Genomic DNA, 24,605 nt, shown 5'->3' with positions numbered 1-24,605 from the left:
AGATATTTGCTTTTAAAGATATCAATTTCTAATGACTACAGCAAACGGCCGGTAGGGACTACAGACTTTCCTCCATACTCGCTGACATCAGCGGGTTCAATATTTACATAAACCCCTCCTTCAAGAATATTAAATAAGGGGGGCGAGGCCCTTTTTTATTGCTGTGGAGAAGAGTTGTTGTGGTATAGTTAGTAGGCTGGAGTGTTGTTACCACAATGCAGATGAAACACTGTTACTTTCATCCAGATTGCAGGGACGGGGGTGTAAGGGATCAATGGTTAAAATGTATTTTTAAATCGGCCTCTCATAATTATTATCCAAATCTCACGCTCTGTTCTGCACATTTTACGGAGGAAAGCTTCCACAATCTTTGCGAGTTCAATGCAGGATTCGCACAACAGCTTGTCCTGAAAGATGAAGCATTTCCAACTTTAAAAACAGAAGCTGTTTACGGGCCACAACCTGTAAGTATGATTTATTACCCGTTGATGTGTTTTCCTGTAATAGTTTGTATTGTTTATTGTACGTTGTAGCAAGGAAGTAAACAAATGACAACACTGTTTGCCTCTGCAAACAAGTTTGTTAAATGCTCATTCATACTTAACGTTATCCGACAAACGACTAACGTTACAAACTTTTTGTAAATCTCAACAGTGAATTTGGAATTAATGTAAATTATTCTTTGATTAGAGCTTTTATGTATTGTTTATCTACATGCTTGTTTATCGGACATAACGTTTCCGAAATACGTCCACAAGCCGGTTAGCGAATCGCAACACACTGGGCCAGCTAACCAATCTGAGCCCATTGCGTATTTTTGAGGGACCGGGTTCATATAACCCAGAAACCATCAGACCGTTTTTACAAGGAGGGACAGAGCATTGTAGAATAAAGGTCAAATGAAATATGAAAACTAATAAAAACAATTTTTTAAACGTAGCATGAACATATGTTAAAGTGCACCCCACAAACACAATCAAGCCTTTAAAAGAATGTGTTTTATTCCGACTCGTTACAGGTTTTGTAAAAATCACAGACAAATGGCACAAATCATAGGCAAACCTGTGTTCGCTCGTGAGTAACAATCACGCAGTGTGAATTACCAAAGACGCGTTCTGAAAGAATCGCAGACGAGTCGCCGACGCCCGTGAGATATTTGGCATATGTAGCTTTCCTATAGCTCAAACAGTAGATCATGGCGCTAGCAACGCCAAGTTCATGGGTTCGATTCCCAGGGAAAGCAAGAATTGACGAAAATGTAAAATGTGTACCTTGAATGCAATGTAAGTCGCTTTGGATAAAAGCGTCTGTCAAATGCATAAATGCAAATGTAAATGCTTAATCTACCTATTCTGGACCAATTGGCGTTTCAAAATCATGCTGTGTGAAATGTGTTCCGACTGAAAATTACAATCGCCGATGACCTATTATTTTTATGATTGTGTATATATATTTTTATTATTATGATTTTTAATAACAATTCCAGTCTCGCACAAGAACTCCGGTCCGACGCAAACGTGATCTTGCATTGTTTGCCCTTCGCATCTTGCGCGTTTGGTTGTAAAATTTTGTTTGTGGACGAGTTCTTGAAAAGTCATTTCACAGCAGCGACTGAATGCTACCCCAGATAGTCATGCAGTCATGCACTTTGAAAATTGTACAGCGTGAACTCGGCCTAAGAGTAGCAAAACGTACTTTAAGGTCTTAATCTTTCAGGGGTTAAAAATAGGAACAAAAATGTAATTTTAACGGCACTGCCCCAGTGACAACATATGCTATACCCCTAAAGGTATAATTTTTGCATTTTTTTTCTAAAAGTTTGTCACAATAGAGGAAAAAAAAGATTAATTGCAGCTTAACATTCATGCCAACATTATAAGAGGGATTGAAATCCGCCAGTCAGCTGAATCTTGTGACACCGACCTGAACTAGGTAAATGAGAACAACTTACATGGCCCCTGAAAAGTGTTGTTTTTCCCTCTAAAATCTGTTTTACACTGAATCCGTTTCCCTATTCAATACAACTTCAGTGTTGGGACACCCAAAAGGCAAACACGAAAGCAAACACCTGATAGCTATTTGCAAGAAAATTAATCTGACCCCCTCCCAGTCCAACTGTCAAACTTCAGCTGCTCTGTGATTATGAGTGTCACTGCCATTACAAGAAATCAGTGTTTGAGGAGCGGAGGGAGGGTTGGCCTACTGCCGCACCATAAGGTAGTGATATTCTCCGCATGTCCGCAGGCTCGTGTCCCAGATGATTAGAGTCTAGAGGAGAGATCAGAAACTGCATCTCAATCAGACAGTCAAGGTGACTTCATAGGAAGCTGATTTCCAACACGGTCATTACCAGAACGTCAGTGAAATCAGAACTTCAGCGCACCTGCTTATTAGTAATAATGAGTGCAAATTACTAGACTATAGATATTCTTTCTAAAGCTGTGTGATTTGTATCTGTCCTTTAAGCTTGTTGTCTGTGGTGTTGTACAAGAGGTCGTAGAGATCTTGCGTTAAAGTCGAGGCAGATTGGCGGTAACGGGACGATCAATCGTGCCGTGTTCTAATGTTACCACTCAAACCCAGCAAACCCTTGCGGTAATGCTGGCAATGTTAATCCTGGCACAGAAAACAAAAGTTTGGAGACAGTCGGCTGGGCAGAAAAAAAGGGAATTCGAAGAGATGGACCATCATAGGAGCAGACACAAAATTTCTGACACTGTCAGAATTTCGTCAGAGGTTACAACTCATCTCAAAGGCAATTATTTGGCAGTCAGTGAGGATGCCATGCTAAGTGATCAAAGTGTGCCCTACAACGAAAGAAATCTGCTACAATTCCCAAAATTGGTCTCAGATGATATAATCATGTCCAAAATCGTGTGCCAGTATAAAAATTAATGAATAAATATGCAGCAGTGTATAAGATCTGTTCGGCTTTAAAATACAATTTGTTGCCTTGTTGCTAGGCAACGTGGGGGAGAGGACGCTGGCGTTGTCTGTTCGCCGATTCTCCACCCACAAATCATGTTAATGTACTATTAGATTTAGATTTTATTTTATTTCCTTATGTTTGTGACTAGTCTAACAGTCAGAGCTACAATTGGGGCTGTTGCTGATTGCTGGCAGCCACTGAGAGGACGTTGTTCGTCGTTTTCCACCGCTTCTCTAATGTTTATGTTTGAATTGCTGCGGTTGGTTCTGGTTTGGAGGACATTTGATGTTTCTCGCCGCGACTGCTCACTGGTGGTCTTCCTTGGGCTTAAGCTGCATGGTGGCTGAAGTTTGCACCGGGCTAGCGTCATCTGGGCCATCGTAATCGGCGTCCGGCATGATGTTGGGATGTTCCGCTTCTCGGCTGCGCCGCTGTTCCGTCCTGCATTGCGGCCGTGGAGCGGCTTGGACTTCTGCGCCGACCCCGGTGTGTCCACAGAAGTGCCCGGGAAAATATTCTGCCTCCTGCATGGTGCTGCGGCGATCCCATCGTTTGAATCGTCATGAGGACCCATCATCTGGTCTTCAGCTGTCGTGCCTAGGCGATGTCATCAGGACACACTGCCGCTGGGAGAAATTTAAAACATGGAGTGGATCACAGTGTGCTGCGGAGCTAACAGAGACTTCCACCATCAGCTGTTTTCTGTTCACCATCAGCTCTGTTTCTGTTCACCATCAGCTCTGTTTCTGTTCACCATCAGCTCTGCTTCTGTTCACCATCAGCTCTGCTTCTGTTCACCATCAGCTCTGCTTCTGTTCACCATCAGCTCTGCTTCTGTTCACCATCAGCTCTGCTTCTGTTCACCATCAGCTCTGCTTCTGTTCACCATCAGCTCTGCTTCTGTTCACCATCAGCTCTGCTTCTGTTCACCATCAGCTCTGTTTCTGTTCACCATCAGCTCTGTTTCTGTTCACCATCAGCTCTGTTTCTGTTCACCATCAGCTCTGTTTCTGTTCACCATCAGCTCTGTTTCTGTTCACCATCAGCTCTGTTTCTGTTCACCATCAGCTCTGTTTCTGTTCTGTTTTCTGTGTTGGTTGATTGTTTGTAGTATTCTATATTTTTACTTGTTATTCTTTTTTCTTTTTTTCTTTTTTTTCCCCCTTTGTTGCACTTTGAGATTCTTCGGAATGAAAAGTGCATTATAAATAAAATCTATTATTATTATTATTATTATTATTATTATTACAATTGGTGCCGTGAACAGCCTTGTCTTAAAACAGTTAGTTCAATCAGCTTAGCTAATTTGGTCAAAATCGTATTTACAAGTTTGTGTTGTAAAAAAATGTGTTTGTCAGACTCGTAATTGGGTCAATGACGAATAAGGTTTTTAAAAATGTAAAAAAATATAATGGAGATCTAATTAATCTTGAAATCATTTTTTTGTTTAACTAAGTGTTAACAATGAAATTATGTGGTTTTAACAATCAATTAACACTGCTTTTGACATTTTTTACAAGATGTAAAAAATGTGACACTAAAAAAGTCATTCGGTTTAACCATGAATATATTTTAAATAATTCATTAGCAGATAATTATTCATGAACAAACCTGATTTGACATTGATGTTGAGATAGTATATAGTGTGTAATACAGAAGAAAAATAAAATAACATTATCACTGGTCTCATAAATATACATTTTTATTCAACCACTCTAAACCCACCAACCTATTCAAGTAAAACATTGCACAGGGAAATCAGAAAAGGGCAAATGTAGGAAAAAAAGCCTAATATGCTTTATATTTGTATTATTGTAGTTCCTTTTAGTTATTAAAAACAAAATTATTCAATTTAAATATTTACTACATTGGTTTTACCGAATGACCAAGGCTGGTTAGACCGAATGACTATGTCTGCTACCCTTGACATTATGACTATTTAAGACAATACACAGACACAAATAGCAACAAAATAACATTTTATTGGTAACATTTAATTGTTATTGGAACAAACATATTTAAGAAAAACTCATATTGTAATGATATTAGTAATCAAAACACTTAAATGTTTAATTGTACATGGAACAAGTGTTTAAATAGTTAAACGATGAGCTGCTATACATTCATGAAAGCAACAAAAGAACATTTTATTGTTAACATTTAATTGTTATTGGAACAAACATATTTAAATAAAACTCATATTGTAATGATATAAGTAATTAAAACACTTAAATGTTTAATTGTAGACAGTACAAGTGTTTAAATTGTTAAACGATGAGCTGCTATGCATTGATGAAAGTCATCCAGTCTCTGGAACAATCTTGAGGACCGTGAATTTAAAGGTTCTGGCTCAGTAATTTCTGCATGCACATCTTCTTTAAAGTAAAATATATTGTCTGGTTTGGCTGGCCAGATAAAGATATTTCTCTCCCCTGACTGCTGCATGCAGTTGATCTCAATCTCATCTTCAATCACCTCGAGGGCCTGGCCTACAGAATGATGGGCAAAACTGGCTAGGATGTTCTAAGTGGTTGCTAGGGAGTTGTTAGGGTGTTCTAGGTGGTTGCTATGATGTTGCTAGGAGGTTGGTAGTTATCACAGATAGTTACTATGGAGTTTTTATAGAGTTCTTAACATGATTTTGCACTTAGCTAATCACTATTAGCATGGAGTTATTCATTTGTTAGCATGTGTAGCATGATGGAGCTCCTGTTTGCTAGCATGAGTCAAAAGGACCAAAGCCTATGTCTATACAATGTTCTGAATCAGAGATATAGGTCTTGCTAAATGGTTGCTAGGGTACTCTGTTTGGTTGCTAGGGAGTAGCTTGGCAGCTGTCAATGATGATAGGCTGCTTGTCAGTATGAATGATATAAAGCAACCACAATGCTTCTATGACATTCAGATTCAAAGATATCCCTAGTTGGGTTTGGGTTGCTAGGGTGGTCAACAGTGGTTGCTAGGGCATGGCTAGGAACTGTTGAAGTTGATTGATGATTAGCTGTTTGCTCCCCCAAGTTAAACGAGCCAACCCTCATGTTTTTATGACACTTCTATCCAAAGATGTCCCTTTTGATCTCTTTGATCAGTCTATGGGATCAGTTGCTAGGGTGCTCTAAATGGTTGCTATGGTATAATATAATAGTAATAATAATATAAATAATAAAAACAAATTATACCTCTCTCTTCTTTTGGCAAGTAGCTCTTCTTTTTTTAACAGGATCAGCATTGATCCTTTCCCAATAGCGAGCTGCTTTTACCTTTGATAAAGGCATCTGCAAAGGTAAAATTCAGTAAAAAATTATGTAAAAATATCCTCTGGACATTTCCTATTAATAAAATGTTGTATTTATTTATTCCAGATATGTACAAATATGATCAACATGCATTGCTGTCATTCGGTACAACCAGTAGGTCATTCGGTATAACCAGAATTTTGGTATTACCGAATGACAATTTTTGTATTACCGAATGACGAAATATACAAACAGTGCTAACAGGCTGATATCTAGCTAGCTAGCTAAGCATCTAGCTATCTAGCTAGCAAAAGGACAATCAAACATTTTATATTCAGTACAAATTTTTAAAACATTACAACATTTTCCATGTTTTATAGCGGTTGTACCGAATGACCTGATATTTCGGGACATGCATATGAGCAAGTGGAAACATGATTTTTTCAAATAGTTAAGGGAGAGTTACTTACTTTGCTTCACAACCGTGTGGTCCTTTGCAGGTGTCTGAATGATGCCAGATCCTGTCACATGATATTGACAGCATGACTTGATCCAAAATGGTGCCTTTATACTGGTTACTCCGAATGACATCAATGAAATTCATTTTTCCGGACATTCTTTCTCATAACAAGGCAATGACTTCTACACATAATTTCAATACCATTTTGCACTATGTTGATATATGATGATATAAAATCATGCCAGAATAAAAAATATATAATTTTATTACATTTTAAGATATTTTAATCACAAATGAAATGGCTGTATTTGCCTTCGGACGGTTAAACCGAATGACATTTTGACACTTCAAAGTCGTTAAAATACCGTTATATGTAGGAAGATATAATTAAAACCTTTTGGATTCAATAAAAGAGATCAAGTTGTACTATCTTACATACTTTGGCTGTCATATCTTTATTTTTTATTATTATTAAGGCCTTTGGACAAAGAAATGACACGTCACGTCATTGACCCAATTACAAGTAAGACTTGACCATTGAGCGGTCATATTTAAAAAGGGTAGGGTAACACTTTAGATCAGGGTCAAATGTTCACAATTAACTATTAAATATGACTTTTGCCTCAGTAAACTCTTTTACAATTAAATTGTAAGGAATTATGGGATGGAATATTGTCATGCAGAATAATACCAGCATGGTGACAAGTGGGGCATGAGCTTAGTTTGAGAACAAATCTTTGTTAAATGTTTTACTCATTCATCAAGTGCTATGCTAATGCTATCAAAACAGTGTGTGACCAATTAGCAAGGTTGAATTTGTTGAATTAGCTATTTAAAGTTAGCTAAATTCCCACTAAAAATATTTAAAATGATAATTTTAATTAAAATGTATGAATTAGCTTGCTCAAATATATGAAGAGCAGTTCAATGTATGAGTACCACATAAACATCTGCAAGTTCTGCTACTTAAAGTTTAAATGTCTGAAAACTTTTTTTAAAACAAAAATGTAACCGGTAGCCTAATGTTTTTTTGTTGTTGTTGTTTTTGTTGTTGTTATTTTTCAAAAGACACAGATTATCTTTATACATAATAATAGTGTGATGATTTTTCTTTCGACCCGCCAATAATTGTTATTTTTACTGTTATGTTTGGCATTATAAATCAAAACAATAACTAAAAGCCAACTTTGGTTCAACAACACAGTTAAAGAGGATAAACTTTAACATTCAACTCAAATGAACACGTCTATTTATTAAACAGACAGCAGTTACTTTTAAATAACAACACTTGTAGAATAAGAGCCTCTTAGTATGTTTACTTGTAATCAAATTAAGTACATGATATGATGATTAATTAAATCAAGTAGATGAACTTATCCTAATGTCACACAACAACAAACAACAGTGCTTGTGGTTTCTTTAAATCAGCTTCTGTTTAGAAAGTGAAATGTACTGAAACAAGCCTCATGTAGCAGAAATCAGCTCTAGATGAAGTGCCTTGTTCAAGAGCTTAACCCAATAGTAGGCCAGTATCCCAGAGTTCCAAGACTTGGATTTGAACCAAAACCAACTGGTTAATCACCTTGAAGACCTGACATATTGTGCCAATATCGTGCAGACTACATGATGTTTGACCCATTGACCTTCCCAGTCCCACTGTCCCCACCGTTTGTTCACTTAGTTTCAACTGTTTTTCTCACAGATGTACAGTCGGCTGAGTAACTGTCAGAGAGAGAGACTACTGGGAAATATCAGTCCCAGATGGAGACGAAATCAGACTGCATTTCATGCTCTTTCAGAATCAGCTGAGAGAATGCGATGAGACACAGTCTAGAGAACAGAATGCTGGCTTTTCCCAGAAGTCTTTGTGAAACTGTGTCAAAAGAAAGTTGCATGAAAGTATTTTTAGAGAGATAAAAAAACAGATGAAAAAATATACAAGAACAACAAAGGAATAGTTTAACTAAAGTCTAACCATATTTATCACATCTTAATTAATAATAATAATAATAAAAATAATAATTTCAATACTGATTTGCTGCTCAAGAAACATTTCTTATCATGAATATTAAAACCAGTTGTACTGCTAAACATTCTGTATAAAATGTGACCAAGTTCACTATATATATAGTCTTTGTGAAACTGTGTCATATATATATATATATATATATATATATATATATATATATATATATATATATATATATATACATACATACATACACACACATATGTGTGTGTGTGTGTGTGTGTGTGTGTGTGTGTGTGTGTGTGTGTGTGTGTGTGTGTGTGTGTGTGTGTGTGTGTGTATGTATGTATGTATGTATATAGAATAGAATAGAATAGAATAGAACAGAACAGAACAGAATAGAATAGAATAGAATAGAATAGAATAGAATAGAATAGAATAGAATAGAATAGAATAGAATAGAATAGAATAGAATATAATTTTTTGCCTTTTGAATTTTGGGATGAAAATGTCACAATGCATCTTAATGGTAAAAAAAAAAAAAAAAAAAATAGCACCATTGTATTCATGAAAACCCAAAAATGAAAATTCTTTCATCATTTACTCACCCTCAAGTTGTTCCAAACTGAACACAACAGAATATATTTGCAGATCTTGGTCAATCACCTGACTGATATTATTATTTTGGGAATAACGGAGTAAACAAGGTTGCTGTTTACAATTTGAGACATTCGAGACCTTGGTATTACTGTGGGACTGTCCCAAATGCCACCCTATGCCCTTGCGAATGTCCTTTGAGTTCACACTTCTGTGATGCCGCATAGACTGTTGGGTAATAATTCACGGTGGAGTGAACTGCAGCCACAAGGGGACACTCATGAGCACCTTTCTGAAACCTAAAAATGGAATATGGGTCATCTCATGGAATTTACAGACACAACAGTCAAAGCATGTCCTCAAGAACACAAGAAAACTCACTTAATAGGGCCCAATGATTTTCAGAATTTACAGTATAATGTGGAATGTCACAGAATATGGCACTATTAGGATGAATAAGTCAAAACTAGGGCCGCACTATTGTGATATGAACAACTAATGTTCGTGAATAGCCTATTAAATAGCAAAAAATATTGGGTTTTAAATAAGAACTCTGCATTTTCTCAATTTGGTACACTACTACACATACTTAACTATGTAAGATGCTCATGATGTTTACATCGTCTGCTGTCTCACTAAATGAGGACATGAACACAAAATCTCCAAAGCTGCTGAACCAGGAAGCTTGGAGATTTTTGGGGAGTTCGAAAACAACAACAGCAAGAATGACCAAGCAAATTCCCTCCATTTTCCAAGACTGGCACTAACTTCAGAACCTTCTCTTCAGACATTTTTCCTGAGAGTTTGAGATAATAGTTTGCAAAAAAGTGATTATAGACAGAACGATGCTGTGAATGCAGATTAGTCAGTAGATAAGTTTACCTGCTCGCCGGATGATGTTTAATGTCCCTGACAATCTTTGTAGTCCCATATAACCACCTGTTAGCTGTCCGTAACTTTTTTTGTGTTCAGTATTTACTAAAATTATATAATAATGAGAATGTACAACATCAATCCATTTTCCAAGTTTTTGTCTTACCCTGAATCATTATGGTACACATAATAAGTGATTATATTGGGACTATTTTTGTCCGGTCTGGTAGGAAACACTGTGGAGGAGCACAGTCCCTGCGTGACTCACCATAGACATTAAAGGTGGGGTAAGTGTTATTTCCAAAAAGTTTTTAAAAAAGGACTCTTGGCTGAGTCCAATAACAAACTTGTAGCCAATCAGCAGGTAAGGGGCGGGTTGATGTTGAAAAGATTATTATTATTCAAAACAAACGAGTCACATATATGACGGACATTAGCTGAGAACTAATATACAGGGCTCTACATAACGCCCATTTTGGGCGCATTTACGCCTAAAAATGACTGCGTGCGACTGTGAAAAAATATTAAGGCGCACCGGTGCGAGTGACCCGATCGATTCTCATTAATGGATGTGTACAATCGGAATAAAAACTACAACACTGACTGAATCAACACTGAGAAACTGTTAGGCTATGTTTCCTACTGCAATCAACTGCTTTTCATGCCTTCAGTCAGCACTCAGCAGAAGAAGTGCAAAAACATGTGCGACGGACTACACTTCAAACAACGATTGTTTACAACGATTGAAGTGAAACATGTGTGACGAGTCTGACGACGCAGCATGCGCACTTTACCAGATGCTTCGCGCTGTTTATCAGCCAAATCAAAATGAATTGGAAATACCACGTTTGGATTATCATAAACAAGCCCAGAAATTAGCGGATGCTTGGGGCATAAATGCTATCAAAAAATAATGTATTAATAATACATTTAAAAAGCCCTTGAGTTAATCTTTATCACACATGCTGTTTAAAAAAAATACTAAATGTATATAATGAGCGAGTATATCATGAAGATTTTTTCCAAACCGGGTTTTTGTCTTATTCTGAATCACTGTAACGTTACACACAAAATAAATTATTCCCGCTGCGGATTAGCACAATATCTGCGTGACTCACCACAAACAGAGAGAAGTAGATCCGGCTGCAATGTTCCCCCGCGAGACGCATGCGGTTCTGTTTATGAAGCGCCAGAGCGCCAAAAGTTACAGCTTGCTATAGCTCCGAGTATTGGCATGATTGCATGTGTGATACTGATCTCGTACAAAAATCTATTAGACAAGTTGATATTAAGTAACAACGTTTTAGCCACAACACTGTCTATTTGTGAAAATCAAAGCCTCACCAGAACTGATTCGCATCTCCAAGCGATTCGATTCAAATGAATCTTGTGTTTTGAACTATTGACTGAATGACTTGCCGCCACCTACTGGCGGTTTTTATTTTCATATTTATACTTTGCATGGACTTTTTTTATTTAAAATATTAAACTTTTAAAGTTTAATTTGTATTTCCATATTTCTAAATTCAAAAACGTATATGTAATTCATTCATACAACATTAACTCATGCATTAAATGCATAGGTGTTTGATAGTATGAAGTCCAGTTCTGCTTTTTGTGTGTATTTGTGCTGTACTCTCAGAAGTTAATGATAATATAATGTCAGAATTATGTTGAATTTAAGAAATTGACAGTTGATGCATACATTTAATAAGATTAGAAAACATTGCTCTTATAATGGTAAAAATGACCCTGGACATTAAAGGACAAATATCGTCCTGTAATGGGAAAGTTATAATTGGAATGTGTTTGATGGATTAGAATGTGCTCCTAAATTTTTGACTGTGCTCCTAATTTTTTTTAATTAGGAGCACAAGTGCTCCTCAAGAAAAAAGTTAGCGTAGAGCCCTGATATATGCTGGCTTTTGCTTAAATATGCTTGTGTGTCATGTTCGTTTGTTTGTTCATTTGTATTGTCGCTCACTTCAGTGATAAAAAAAAAGACCCGTTTACACACCGTATGGAGCATCTAAATCTCCTCAGTCTGTTTAAAGCATCAGCTCACAAAATGTGTCCGACAAGTAAGATACTTTACTCCTAATATATGTGCGTTTCCTCCTTTCATAATCTATATAACCCTTATACAGTCATAATTGTAATATGTCTTTAGCTGGACTGTCGTGCGAGTGTACTGTTCATGACATTGTTCATGAGAACGGTTTGTGTTTTGTGATCGCTATAACTCTAATCTTGTCATAATTGTAATACGTTCATTAGTTGGACTGTCTTGCCCGTAGACTATAGAGTTGTTCATGAGAACGGTTTGTGTGTGTTTTTGTGATCGCTATAACTCTAATCTTGTCATAATTGTAATACGTTCATTAGTTGGACTGTCATGCCCGTCAGGTTGTTCACGAGAACGGTTTGTGTTTTTGTGATGAAAGGGGTTACTTTTTCATTGAATATTCGATCTGTAACACACATATTCTGCCATAGTCGTTGCCTGGGTTACGTGTGTGGGGCGGAGCTATCAAAATAGGGCTGAGACCCTTTTGGGGGTAGGGGCGTGTTTGTTTTGGTGATTTGAAATATCAACAACGGTTACCTGATAGCACTTACCCCACCTTTAACAGAAGTAGCTCCGGCTGCAACTGCTGCAATATGGGCAAACACTTTAAATTTGCAAACACAAGGCAAGTGGACTTTGACCTCATGACACTTAAATATGTTAAGAGTTATTATGTCTGGGAAATAATAAGGTGAAGCTTCCACAAAATTTTTTCCACAGCTAGTGATTGTGAGTCAAAGACAAACTAACATTTAAGGGATAATAATGTTTATTAATTGTACACTTAATATACAGATTTTCTTTGCCACAAAAATAATTGCAGGGACATACACTGTAAAAAATTAGATGTTCAATAAGTTATGACAACATGTGTTTTTACATTGTTTTAACGCATCAAAATAAATTAAGTAATTTAAAAATGTTCTATTTTTTTCTAATTTTTTCTTTAATTTTTTACAATATGCAACTCATGTTTTAAAGTCAGTTTAACATCATCTAAATTGAAATAACTGAAACAATTGTACTTCATGTCAGGCTGTGATTTTTTTACAGTGTATTGAATTGAGATTAATGTTTTAAATCTTACCTGTTTATAAATCCATTTTGTTCAGTGTACAAAACAATTGTCCAGAAAAGATGATTACAAGAAGTTATAATTATAGCAGTATTAAAGGGTTAGTTCACCCAAAAATGAAATTGATATCATAATGACTCACCCTAATGTCCCACAGTTTAAGATATTTTATATTTAGTCCGAGAGGGCTTCCGAGTGTATACTGTCCATATCCAGAGAGGTAATAAAAACATCATCAAAGTAGTCCATGTGTGACATCAGTTAGTTCATTATGATCTCTTGAAGCATCAAAAATAAATTTTGGTCCAAAAAGAACAAAAACTATGACTTTATGACTCAGCATTGTCTTCTCTTCCTTGTTTGTGTTCAATCCTCAAAAAAGATTCAAATGGTTATGAATCAGTGAACTCGAATCATGAATCCCTTTCTGGACATGGACAGTATAGTGTGCCTACACTTGGATACACTCTCTGACTAAATATTAAATATCTTAAACTGTGTTTCGAAGATGAATGGAGGTCTTACAGGTGTGGAACGACATTAGGGTGAGTCATTAATGACATCAATTTAATTTTTGGGTGAACTAACCCTTTAATATTAAAGTCCTCTGATTTCATTTTCAGTACAATCAAAAGAGACAGAATTTGCATTTGAATGAAACGAGAGCATCTGTTTGCTCCCATGTGATGCATGGATGTGTGCTATTATAATGCATTGCTATTGATGAGAGTCATTATAAGGAAGGAAATCCCACAGAAATGAATATTGCTTTAAAAAAGTGCACAGAGCTGCTTGTTTTATTAGTTGTTTGTTGATTTTCCAATATATAGTTCTTCTTGAACAAAACCGTGATAACATTTATAATCATGATAATTTGGGTCACTATAATCCTGATATGAAATTTTCACACCGTTTCATCCCTAATTGTAACCAGTCCCAGAAATTCACTCGGAATGTGAAAAACCGCCTCTGCATAAGAAAATCAACAACTACTTCATCATTGCAACTCTGGCCCCGCCCACTAGCGTGTAAGTGAGATGACGAGTTGAGAAGAGCGATGCAGGACGAACTACAAATAATATCACCATTCTAAAGGATCATGCCAAGAATGTGAAATGTTATTTATTTTCAACAATGGGAATGTCTCAGTTAAGCATTATTTATTTGTATCCAGGACATTTTACAGTGGATTCTTTTGTAAATAAGTCGCAATTTTTGACTTTCACTATATTGACTCGAACAGTAATACCACAACATGTAAAAAAACATTGCAAGAAATATTGCAAATTATTTCCTTTCTTACAGAATTACACAACAATATATCGTATCGTAAACCCTGTATCGTGATACATATCGTATAACAAGATTCTTAGCAGTCGCTGTCTATCTTATGTTAATAAAATTATGAGCTGATGGCCCATCATTTGGGAAGGAATCATCAGACACTTTCACTCACCTTAAGTGACATAACCAAAAATTTGGTGCTACCTTTGAGACCCCCTAAATTCTGGCAATTAATGTGAAAAACTGCTAAATTAGTGCTGCTGCTGTAGACCAAAAAACCCTACAGTCCCGAGGTTAAGCTTGAAAAGAAAAAGAAAGAAAAGAGTTAAAAAAAAAAAAAGCTGTGCTAAAAAGTCCAAGACAAAAATGAGCTCTATACAAGATGAAAGAAATATTGTAAAATCGAAAATCTCTCACTTCAAGACATAAAAGGAGGCTGTTGTTCTGCTTTGTGCACCGACCGTTCATAATCTAAAAAAATGTTTAAGGAGTTCCACACTACAACTTTTTGTGAAGCTCGAAAACAAGTGATCAGAGCAACACATATCAATCCCAGTTTGAAGTTTACAGAGTCTCTTTAGTCATCTAAATTCCTGACACTTCATTCCCTCTGGTGATGCACAGCGTGATTCAGAGCTGCCCGCAAGACCTTGTTGATTTTGACGCTTGCACTCATAAGAAACACTCCTGTTGCTCAGGGGCCTCTGACGCTGGGTTTGATCAAGAGCCGAGCAGCTATTGCGCTGGCACCTGCCTATATACAATTATATATGTGGATGAGAGGGGATTTCAGGGGCCAGACAGGTGTGTGAGGCTCGCCCGGGGCTCCCCGGAGTCCACAAAAGCCGCGCTGCAGCTGGAATGGGCCATGACACAAAGATGTGTGTTCAGCATGATCCAGTCACCTCATAAACACACACTAAAAACACTTATTCTACAAAAACACCAGACTACTGAGTGAAGCAAAATTCAAGGTTCTAGGGCATGAACCATGTAGAATCTGTATACAAACATCAAAGTGTCTGAGAAAGAAAGCATGATACACTTGATCTGATCATAAACAACTGAAGCAAAGTTAAATGTCAGCAATTTCTGAGCATTTTATTAATACTTAATACAGTATATAATATTCAAAATATAATATATTATACAAAATACATGTACTATTCAGTTAAAAATAATAATAATTAGGGATGGGCATTAACACAAATTTCATGATTTGATTCAATTTCGAAATCACGTTTGCGACTCGATTTCAATTTTGATTCAATATCGATTATTTGGGGCATATAAGTAAAAATGTATAATGTAGAAATGTATATACATTTTTATTCATAATAAATGTATAAATAAAAATGTATAATGTAAAAATGCAGCCACCAATTAAATGGTGGCTGCATACCTTCTGATGTTCATTAAAGTTTATTTCCTGCTGTAACTAGTAGTAAAGTGGAAAAGGTGGCCAGTTTTGGCACTCTTTAATGTATTTATTGTTTAAATTTCATAATAAAATTTACTGAATTTAATTGATAAGACTGATTAATATTAGATTTAACAAAGCACAAAGCTTAAGGTGATTTTTTGGATGGAAGGCACATTACAATTCCAATTCTTAGGATTTAGGAATTTATATTGGTCCTTCAAAATGAGAAAAGATTAAAATCGAGAAATCCATATTTTTGATATGGATAATGAAATAAGTTGAATTACATTCGAGTTGCCATGAAATCAAAATTGGCCAATCTTATTTTTGTTACCGAATGTTGCTAATTAGGACTGCACGATTAATCGCAATTAACCTGAAATCGTACTTAAACTGGTTTGGCTTACTGTGATAATGAAATCCCTAATGCTGCGATTTCTTTTTATTTTTTTATGTTGTCAGTATAGCATGGCTCTGAGAACAGTCAATCAATCAGCTTTATTTATACAGCGCTATTACAATGATGATTGTTTCAAAGCAGCTTTACAGTGTTAAACAGAAAATATTGCAACAAAATTTGATTTGGCTGTACAGTCGTCAGTAGTTAAAGTCATCAGATGCTCCATCTGAAAGCACTGTGACTGAGAATTTTAAAAAGCAACACGCGTTTACCATCTTTACAAGCATGGAAAGCATTTAGAACGTCTTGCCCAACAAAAGACAACATTTAATACAAATTTTTACTCCAAACTCACATCATAATGACAGTTGAGTAGTTAAATAGAAATAAAATACTAATACAAACTTATTAAAATGAAAACTAAAAAAACTAAATGAAATGTTAAACTAACAGTTTAACACTTTCCTCATTATAAATGCATTATATTTTTATAAAAATATATAATCAAGCTCCACTCTCTACTCTCCACTTACTCTTCTCATTCAATTTTTTTTTTTTTTTTACGGGTTTCACTCTGAAATATATCACAATAGTAGTAAAAAGGTGTAAATAGTAACTCACAAGTGATAACCATCAAGTTTGTGTTCAATATATTTTGTTTAGTTGCTATAGACTTTTCATCCTTACAAGTTTGAATCATTTAATTGTTTATGCTAGCAGATGAAATTTTCTAAACTAAATATTTATGAGAGCAGTTGAAAAACAGCTTCTGCCGCTGTTTGCCCATGATTACTGATATTAAGGCCAACGTGTAAATGATTAGCCTCTGTTAAAACAGCACACGCACCGCTCTTCTGTTCAACCTATTAGAGTGTTTGTTTATCAGAGCACGACCCTTTGAAATCTGTCTAAGCTCAATAAGAGGGTTTCACCACCAAAAACCAATAAAACAAAGTTCATCTTAGTTCTAAAAGACTTCACTTCCAAACCAATGTTCATTCAATACCACAAGAAAATGTATTACTCATATAGGTCAGGATATCTAGTGGACTTTCATCACAGTAACTCTCAGATTAAGACAATTTAGTTTTGAACTAATTCAATGAGCAATTATTGGACACATTAATATCTTGGCAAATGTGAGTACTGGTTGAGATGCCCTTGATATTTCTTCTAAAATGCAAGAGAATACAAATGAGATTACTGGAGTCTTTATTTGGAGAAATGTCTGAAGTATAAGGGGGAAAATATGGTAATCATAATTCTATGGTCAAAATTTGCATAAAAAGTAAAACATGTTAGGATAAATAATCACTTTTCATAATGAAACTACATTTCAGCTTTTTGTCAATATTTTACATCATAATTTCAACATTCTTATGATTATTAAACTTTATCTTGTAATTTCTACTTTTTATCTCATACTTTCGACTTTGTAAATTCCAAATTTGTCAAAATTGACTTGCCATTTTACCTTTCATCTCATAATTGATCTCAATACTAACCATTTAGACTTATCTCAATTTTTACTTTTTAAATCAATTTCAACTTTGTAAACTTGACGTAATTTCCATTTTTTTATCTCCCAATTTTGACATTTTATCTTAATTTTTGTTTTAGATTTTTGACGTTTTCTCGTAATTTTAAACGGTTTCCTCGTGATTTTGACGTTCCTTCATGATTTTGACTTTGACATTTTGTACCATATAGCATTTTATCTCACAATTTTGGAAATTTCAACTCTGTCAAAACTGACTCATAACAATTGTGTATTTAATAATCTTGACATTTTCTCTTATAATTTTTGACATTTTGTGAATTATCACTTTTTATATCAATTTATTATATATCAAAAACTTGACCCAATTATAATTTATCAAGCATTTTGCTTATGCAAAATTCTCAATTTGCTCTCTATAATTATCACTGCAATCTAGGAGAAACAACTGAGATATTAAAGAGATCTCATTTGCAATTTCCCCATTCCTATGGGCTCTCTCATCCAGAACAAATGAAAGTAGCACAGAAATCTGAAACGTTATTAACCTTCATTTCAAAAGAGTTTTAAGGAACACGCTAAGAAGAGTATAGTCTCCTTAATAATCTTAGTTTCTTACATCCCAGGTGGTTTTCCGAGTCAATCCGTGACACACATTTCACACAACATTATTCCACTTTCGAAACCAGTTCCACAGAGAGGGGTAAAATTAGAAACCATGTACCATGTTTTCAGATACCTCGATGGCTACCCCTCAAGACTTTGGTGTTAATTAAAACGATAATGAAGAACTCCATTTCACTTGTCAGTGGTCTCTGTGGCACTAATGAATGGAGAATGTCGAGTCATAAATATGCAGACTGTGCCACGCACACTTAATGTGTGCAACAATGCAATTAGCATTGTTATCGTTATAACAAAAATTTAAAGGCGGTGCCATAGGACCCTGTATACCGTGCGTTAAAGTGCCGAGCGGTGAGCATACGGTTGCTGACAGTGCCACTCTCTGGATTGCTATTAAGTGCCATCTAATTGGTACAGAGCACTCAAAGTCTCCAGGCATAAACAATCAGAATCTGGAGTACCAATTGTGCGTCACTGTTTATACTCAAATAGAACTCTGTTAAACTGTAACTATAATTATGAGTGACATTATAATTAGAAATTCAAGGTGGTCACCCCAAGTCATCCATCACTTTCCTGTAGGACTTTATGCATTAATAAGTGCGGCTAATAATATTTCTCTTTCCATTCATTTTACGCATCCTTGCTATGAATTGAATAGTAGCGTACTGCATACTAAGCAGCACTATATTGCTGATGTAAAGAAAATGGTAAACAAACCATACAATTTATGCAATTATACAGCATGTAGTATGTTACATTGTTGTGTTGTCGCATGATCTCATTACAGTGCCAATGTTGGGAGGGTCCAATTGGAACATTGACCCCCGCTGTGTAACAATAGATGCCAATAACGAATGTCGTCAGTCAGATGAATTCTTTCCACCATCTGCATGCACAGGATTGTAAGAAATCAAAAATAGGAAAGATAGCATCTACTACAGTATTCTGCCTGAACGTATCTTAGAAGACAGGATGTAACATAAATATTAGGTTTTCGATTTCAAATATTTAAAGTGCCCCCGATACGCATGAATATTCCCATTCATGCAGTGAGTAATATAGGCGATTGTGAAAGGAAACTTTCTGCAAAGTTGTTAAGTCGAAAGTGCACGATACATAAAGTTATTGGCCCTCATTTATCAATCTTGCGTAGAAAAGGGGGTGTATATGTTGGCGTAAGATTATGCTTACACTCCTCTCACCGCTTGATTTATGAAGCTGTGCGCACCTCTGCAATCCAGGTGTACGCAATACCTGCCCTTGATAAATGCCGCGGCTGAAAACGATCGTCATTAGAATAACACGCCCCTATATTCAAGTCTCCGCCTCCCCCACGCCCTCATTTTACGCCATAGGGACACGGAAGACGGCAAAGAAGCGAATCTTCTCCGACGTGGAGATCGGGCGCGTCTCAATCATCTCACTAGTCCACTAGTCAGGGCACTGATTAGGACATAAGTCAATGGGCTAACTCCCTGATCAGTGCCCTGACTATTGAACTAGTGAGATGAGTGAGACGCGACCAGAGACCATCAGGGAAGTGGAAAAAAACGAAATTGTTTTATTTGAGAGTTTAAAGAGTGGGAATAAAGGCACCCACAAAAACAAAATGTGGACCTAAATTAAGAGTACTGTTAATAGTGTGGGGGTTGAGAAGCGCACTCCAGCAGTTTAAATAGCTGTTTGGATGAGAAATTATCACAATGCATTATTTTACATAACATGTTTTGAAACAATTAGCAAATAATTTCATATCACGGCACATGTATTGGGGTGTACGATAGTGATGATGATGTGATGTGGAGTACCCTTCAATCACATTAATAATCGCATGACAATTTGTAAGATTCGTATTATTATTTTTAATAATTAATTAACTATTTTTATTATTAATGACGCTTATTGTTATTTAGAAGAAGAATGTCGTTATTATTTATTTTATTAGTAGTATTATTTAAAAGAAGAAGAATGTCATTTTTATTAATTTGTCAGTCTGAATTATTTTCAGTCCCAGTCCGTGCGCAGCTGCCGGACCCAACCCTGAACCGTCAGGTAAAGCGCACAGGCTCGCAACTGGAGGAATACATGCCTACAAATCAAATGCTTTGGTATAGTCACACAAATTAAACATTGAAGTCCATTGCACAAAAATAAACACTGAAGTTTATAATTACTATGTTGTTGTTTTTTACAGTGGGTCATAATATAGCATATATTTGTCAGTGCGTTTTGTGGTGTTAGGAATTGTTTTTCTGCGCATTTTGGCACTAACTCAAACGTGCGTACACCATCTTCTGAGCTGGCGTAGGATTTGAGCGTGCCGTACGCCAACGTCCATATTGATAAATCTCAAAGTCACCGTGTGTTTACGCAAGGTGTACGCTGGAAATTTGGTGTACGCACTTTTGATAAATGAGGGCCACTGTCTCCCAAAAGAAAGAATGGAAATCCACTGTGTGACAGTTGTACACCACTAGAAAATACATTTGCATAATGCCTGCGAACGACTTGACCCACCCACACTGGACAGTAACTACAATCATTTGTTACATTTATATAGAGCTTTTCTCTGCACTCAGAGCGTTTTATATATGGAAGGTGGGAATGTCCTCAGCCACCACTAATGTGCCGCATCCACCTGGATGATATGGCGGAAAGTAGTGGAGTATTTTTACTTTCTACTCAAGTAAATTTGTCAAGTATATACTTTATCAGTGTTTTTCCTTGGAAAATTTTTACTTCACTGCATTCCAAAACATAATATAATGTCATACTTTTTACTGCATTACATTTAATTTTAAAAAGTTGTTTTATTACCTTTAATACTTTATTACATTACACATATAGTGCTTTCTTACTTGTACTCAAGAAAATGTTTAATGTATTGATTGATTCATAATTTGGATCGCCAATGTCACGTGATTTCAGAATTTGGCGGTTTGACATGCGATCCGAATCATGAATCAATCCGCTGATTCATGACCGTTTGAATCTTTATTTGAGGATTGAAAACAAACCCGGAAGAGGAGACAATGCTGAATAAAGTCATAGTTTTTGTTCTTTTTGGACCAAAATGTATTTTTGATGCTTCAAGAGATTCTAATGAACTAACTGATGTCACATATGGACTACTTTGATGATGTTTTCATTCCCTTTCTGGACATGGACAGTATAGTGTCATTAATGACATAAATTTCATTTTTGGGTGAACTAACCCTTTAACCCAATAAACGCAGCATCTGTTTTTCTATCATCCTTTGGCTTGTGTTAAATATTATATGATCCCACTCATATTCATGGAAATGGTTTCCAACCATTCAAGCACAAAGTCAAAAAACAACGCTCAGAAAGATGTGTGAGTATCATGCACACAAACAGAATCTTTTGCACTTGAACAAACAAAAACATACAGAATTATGCCAAAATGTAAGTTTTGTTGAGTATTCTCATAAGAGCAGTCTTAAATTACTTAATGTCTTAAATTAGTTAAATAATGCCTTAAAGGGTTAGTTCACCCAAAAATGAAAATAAGCCCATGGTTTACTCGCCCTCAAGTCATCCTAGGTGTATATGACATGACATTCTTCTTTCAGACAAATACAGTCAGAGTTATATTTAAAAAGTCCTGGTTAATCCATGCTTTATAATGGCAGGGATTGTTGCTCAAAGGCCTTCTGAAGCAAATCGTTGCATTTGTGTAAGAAAAATATCCATATTTAAAACTTTTTCGGCCGATTGTCTATCGTGGAAAAGTGTTGAAAGTGCTTTCTTAGAGTTCAAGATGCGTACTACATGACGTCTGATGAGCGTACCTGGTAGCGTAAGCCTTTGAACTGCAGAGGCACTTTCAACATAATATACTGAATACAGAAGGCGATTGGCCAAAAATGGTTTTAATATAACAACTTTTATTCGTCTGAAATAAAAATGTCATATACACCTAGGGTGGCATGAGGGTGAGTAAATCATAGGCTAATTTTCATTTTTGGGTGAACTATCCCTTTAAATTAGTTTAATGTCTTAAATAAACTTAAAGATTTGTGAGAAATAAGAAATGTGTACAGTTAAATAGGTGTTAAGGTGATAACTGTTGATGTCTTCAACAGGTAGGAAGGTCAGAGGTAAATATGACATTTATGTATGTATGTGTATGTTCATATATGTGAAGATTGTTTTAAACTTTAAAAAATGTGATTAATAAAAATATTTATAGAGTTTTCCCTATGCGATGTCTGTTTTTATGTTGTAGGTTTATATTTGCCAACATTTTTTTCTCTTTTTTGTAGCTACTTTCCACTTGTTTGCATACTTGAATTATCAATAAAAGGCATGTGTCTGACAAGTATTGATATTGCATTATGTGGCAATTCTGGGGGTGTTTTTCTTTTATGTTTTCTTCAAAATAAACTATTTTTAATAAATAAACTCTAAAAACTTAATGACATGATTTTCATCAATTAATGACGAAACATGATGGGGGGGTGGATCTTTTACCGACTAAAACTGGCAAAGTCACAATTCATAATGATGTCCTGAGCTGTAATTATTAATAACTATTATTACCAACATTGTTGTTGTTGCTGCTGCTATGCTGCTGTAATTGTGCACTATGAGTGAGACAATAGCGTGTGGCGTAAGAGCGTGAACAGTCATTTGGCAGCCCTAACATGACGCACTTTGAAATCTGAAGCACTTTGAAATCTCTTATTAAAATACTGCCTACTGCCTTAAAGCAGCATTTTATTATTTGTGCTTGAAACGTGTTCATTACAAAGGAGTGAACTGTCATCGCCATCAACCTTCCATAGTAACCACCATATTATTTACAATTTTAAGTAAGGCACTCACGGCACTTGCAGCATACAGCAGCTGTCTCATAACGGACACTGCGCTGAATTCATAGTATAACAACTCATAAGTGCCGGGTATGAAGGGCTGACAGACAGACATGCGTGTCATTGTGCTTTTGGGACGGGAACAGGATTATTACCCAGCGACAAGATGCAAATAACTTTTAAATCGCGTTTTACCTCCTCTGGAAGTCCTTTTCAAAGGGTTTGAGGTAAGGATCCATTTGCAGAAGAGGCTTCAAGTGAGGAACTGTAACATTATCATCCGAGTCTGCCATGTTCGCGTCAGACCAGAGCAATCGAGCACCGACGTCCCTCGTTTATTAGAGATCGCTGCTTTCACTAGGGAGCATGAGCAGCCGTTTGTGTTGCAACTGTCGTTTAAAACAGTCACAGGATGATGTTTTTATGCCCTGCCCATATGAAAACGAGAGGATGTGCCTTCATGCGTTCATTTTTCATGTTTGTTGTTAAATGACAGCGTGGTGCTTTAAGAGAACCACGGAAGCTTTTAAATAAGGGAGCTGATTGGGGGAGGAGGGGGTATGCCTAATCATTGAACTTTTTGCCCTTGACAAAGTTCAACCCTCTTGCTTTTTGACATAGACCTTCTGCCGTCTCTGTCACTGTAAATGGAAAGGCAATCGAACATAAATGCATTATAGATTTCAGCATGCATTTCCAAGCACTGTCATGTATGACCTAGTAATAGAGGCTCCTTCTAAAGCTATTTTAAATATTATATAATAATACGAATAATATTGCTAGCATAGGCTATACTAGATTTATGTGAAGATTGTTTTAAGTTCACTTAAATAAAATATGTTGAATGGCTATAACTGTTCGTTTTGTACCCAGAAATTGAGAAAAAATGATATTGTATTTAATAGAGACATAAGTAGCAGTGATACTGACCTTCATTCATAATATTTAGTAAAACAATTACATTAAATAATATTTAAAATATACCATTCTTTATGTTGTTAATCCTTTAATTTGGAGATTCTATGTGAAATTGTAGATTACAATGTAAAATATATTACAAATTGTAGACATTATTAATTATGTTTGATTATGGAATTAGTAGTTATAATATATAAATACAATATTAGTATATATTAGCATTATGTATACACACACTGATCAGGCATAACATTGTGACCACCTTCCTAATATTGTGTTGGTCCAAGTTGCATGGACGTGGCATGAACTCCAGTAGACCCTTGAAGGTGTGCTTTGGAATCTTAACAGCAGATCCTTTAAGTCCTGTAAGTTGTGAGGTGGAGCCTCCATGGATCGGACTTGTTTGTTCAGCA

General features: G+C 35.8%; 1 protein-coding gene across 1 annotated transcript in view; it reads right to left on the bottom strand.

Annotated features, from left to right (window-relative positions):
* Positions 1–23,766, bottom strand: part of gbe1b (glucan (1,4-alpha-), branching enzyme 1b) — a 188,468-nt gene extending 164,702 nt beyond the window's left edge. The window contains exon 1 of the mRNA XM_067450980.1: positions 23,470–23,766. Within this exon, the coding sequence (XP_067307081.1) occupies positions 23,470–23,567 (98 nt within the window). The 5' untranslated portion in view covers positions 23,568–23,766. The remainder of the gene's footprint in view (positions 1–23,469) is intronic.
* Between the last annotated feature and the right edge of the window lie 839 nt (positions 23,767–24,605).

This window comes from Pseudorasbora parva, chromosome 8, assembly GCF_024679245.1.
Source record: "Pseudorasbora parva isolate DD20220531a chromosome 8, ASM2467924v1, whole genome shotgun sequence".
NCBI lineage: Eukaryota > Metazoa > Chordata > Actinopteri > Cypriniformes > Gobionidae > Pseudorasbora > Pseudorasbora parva.
Note: the sequence above shows the minus strand (reverse complement) of the source record. Positions and strands in the feature narration are given on the sequence as shown.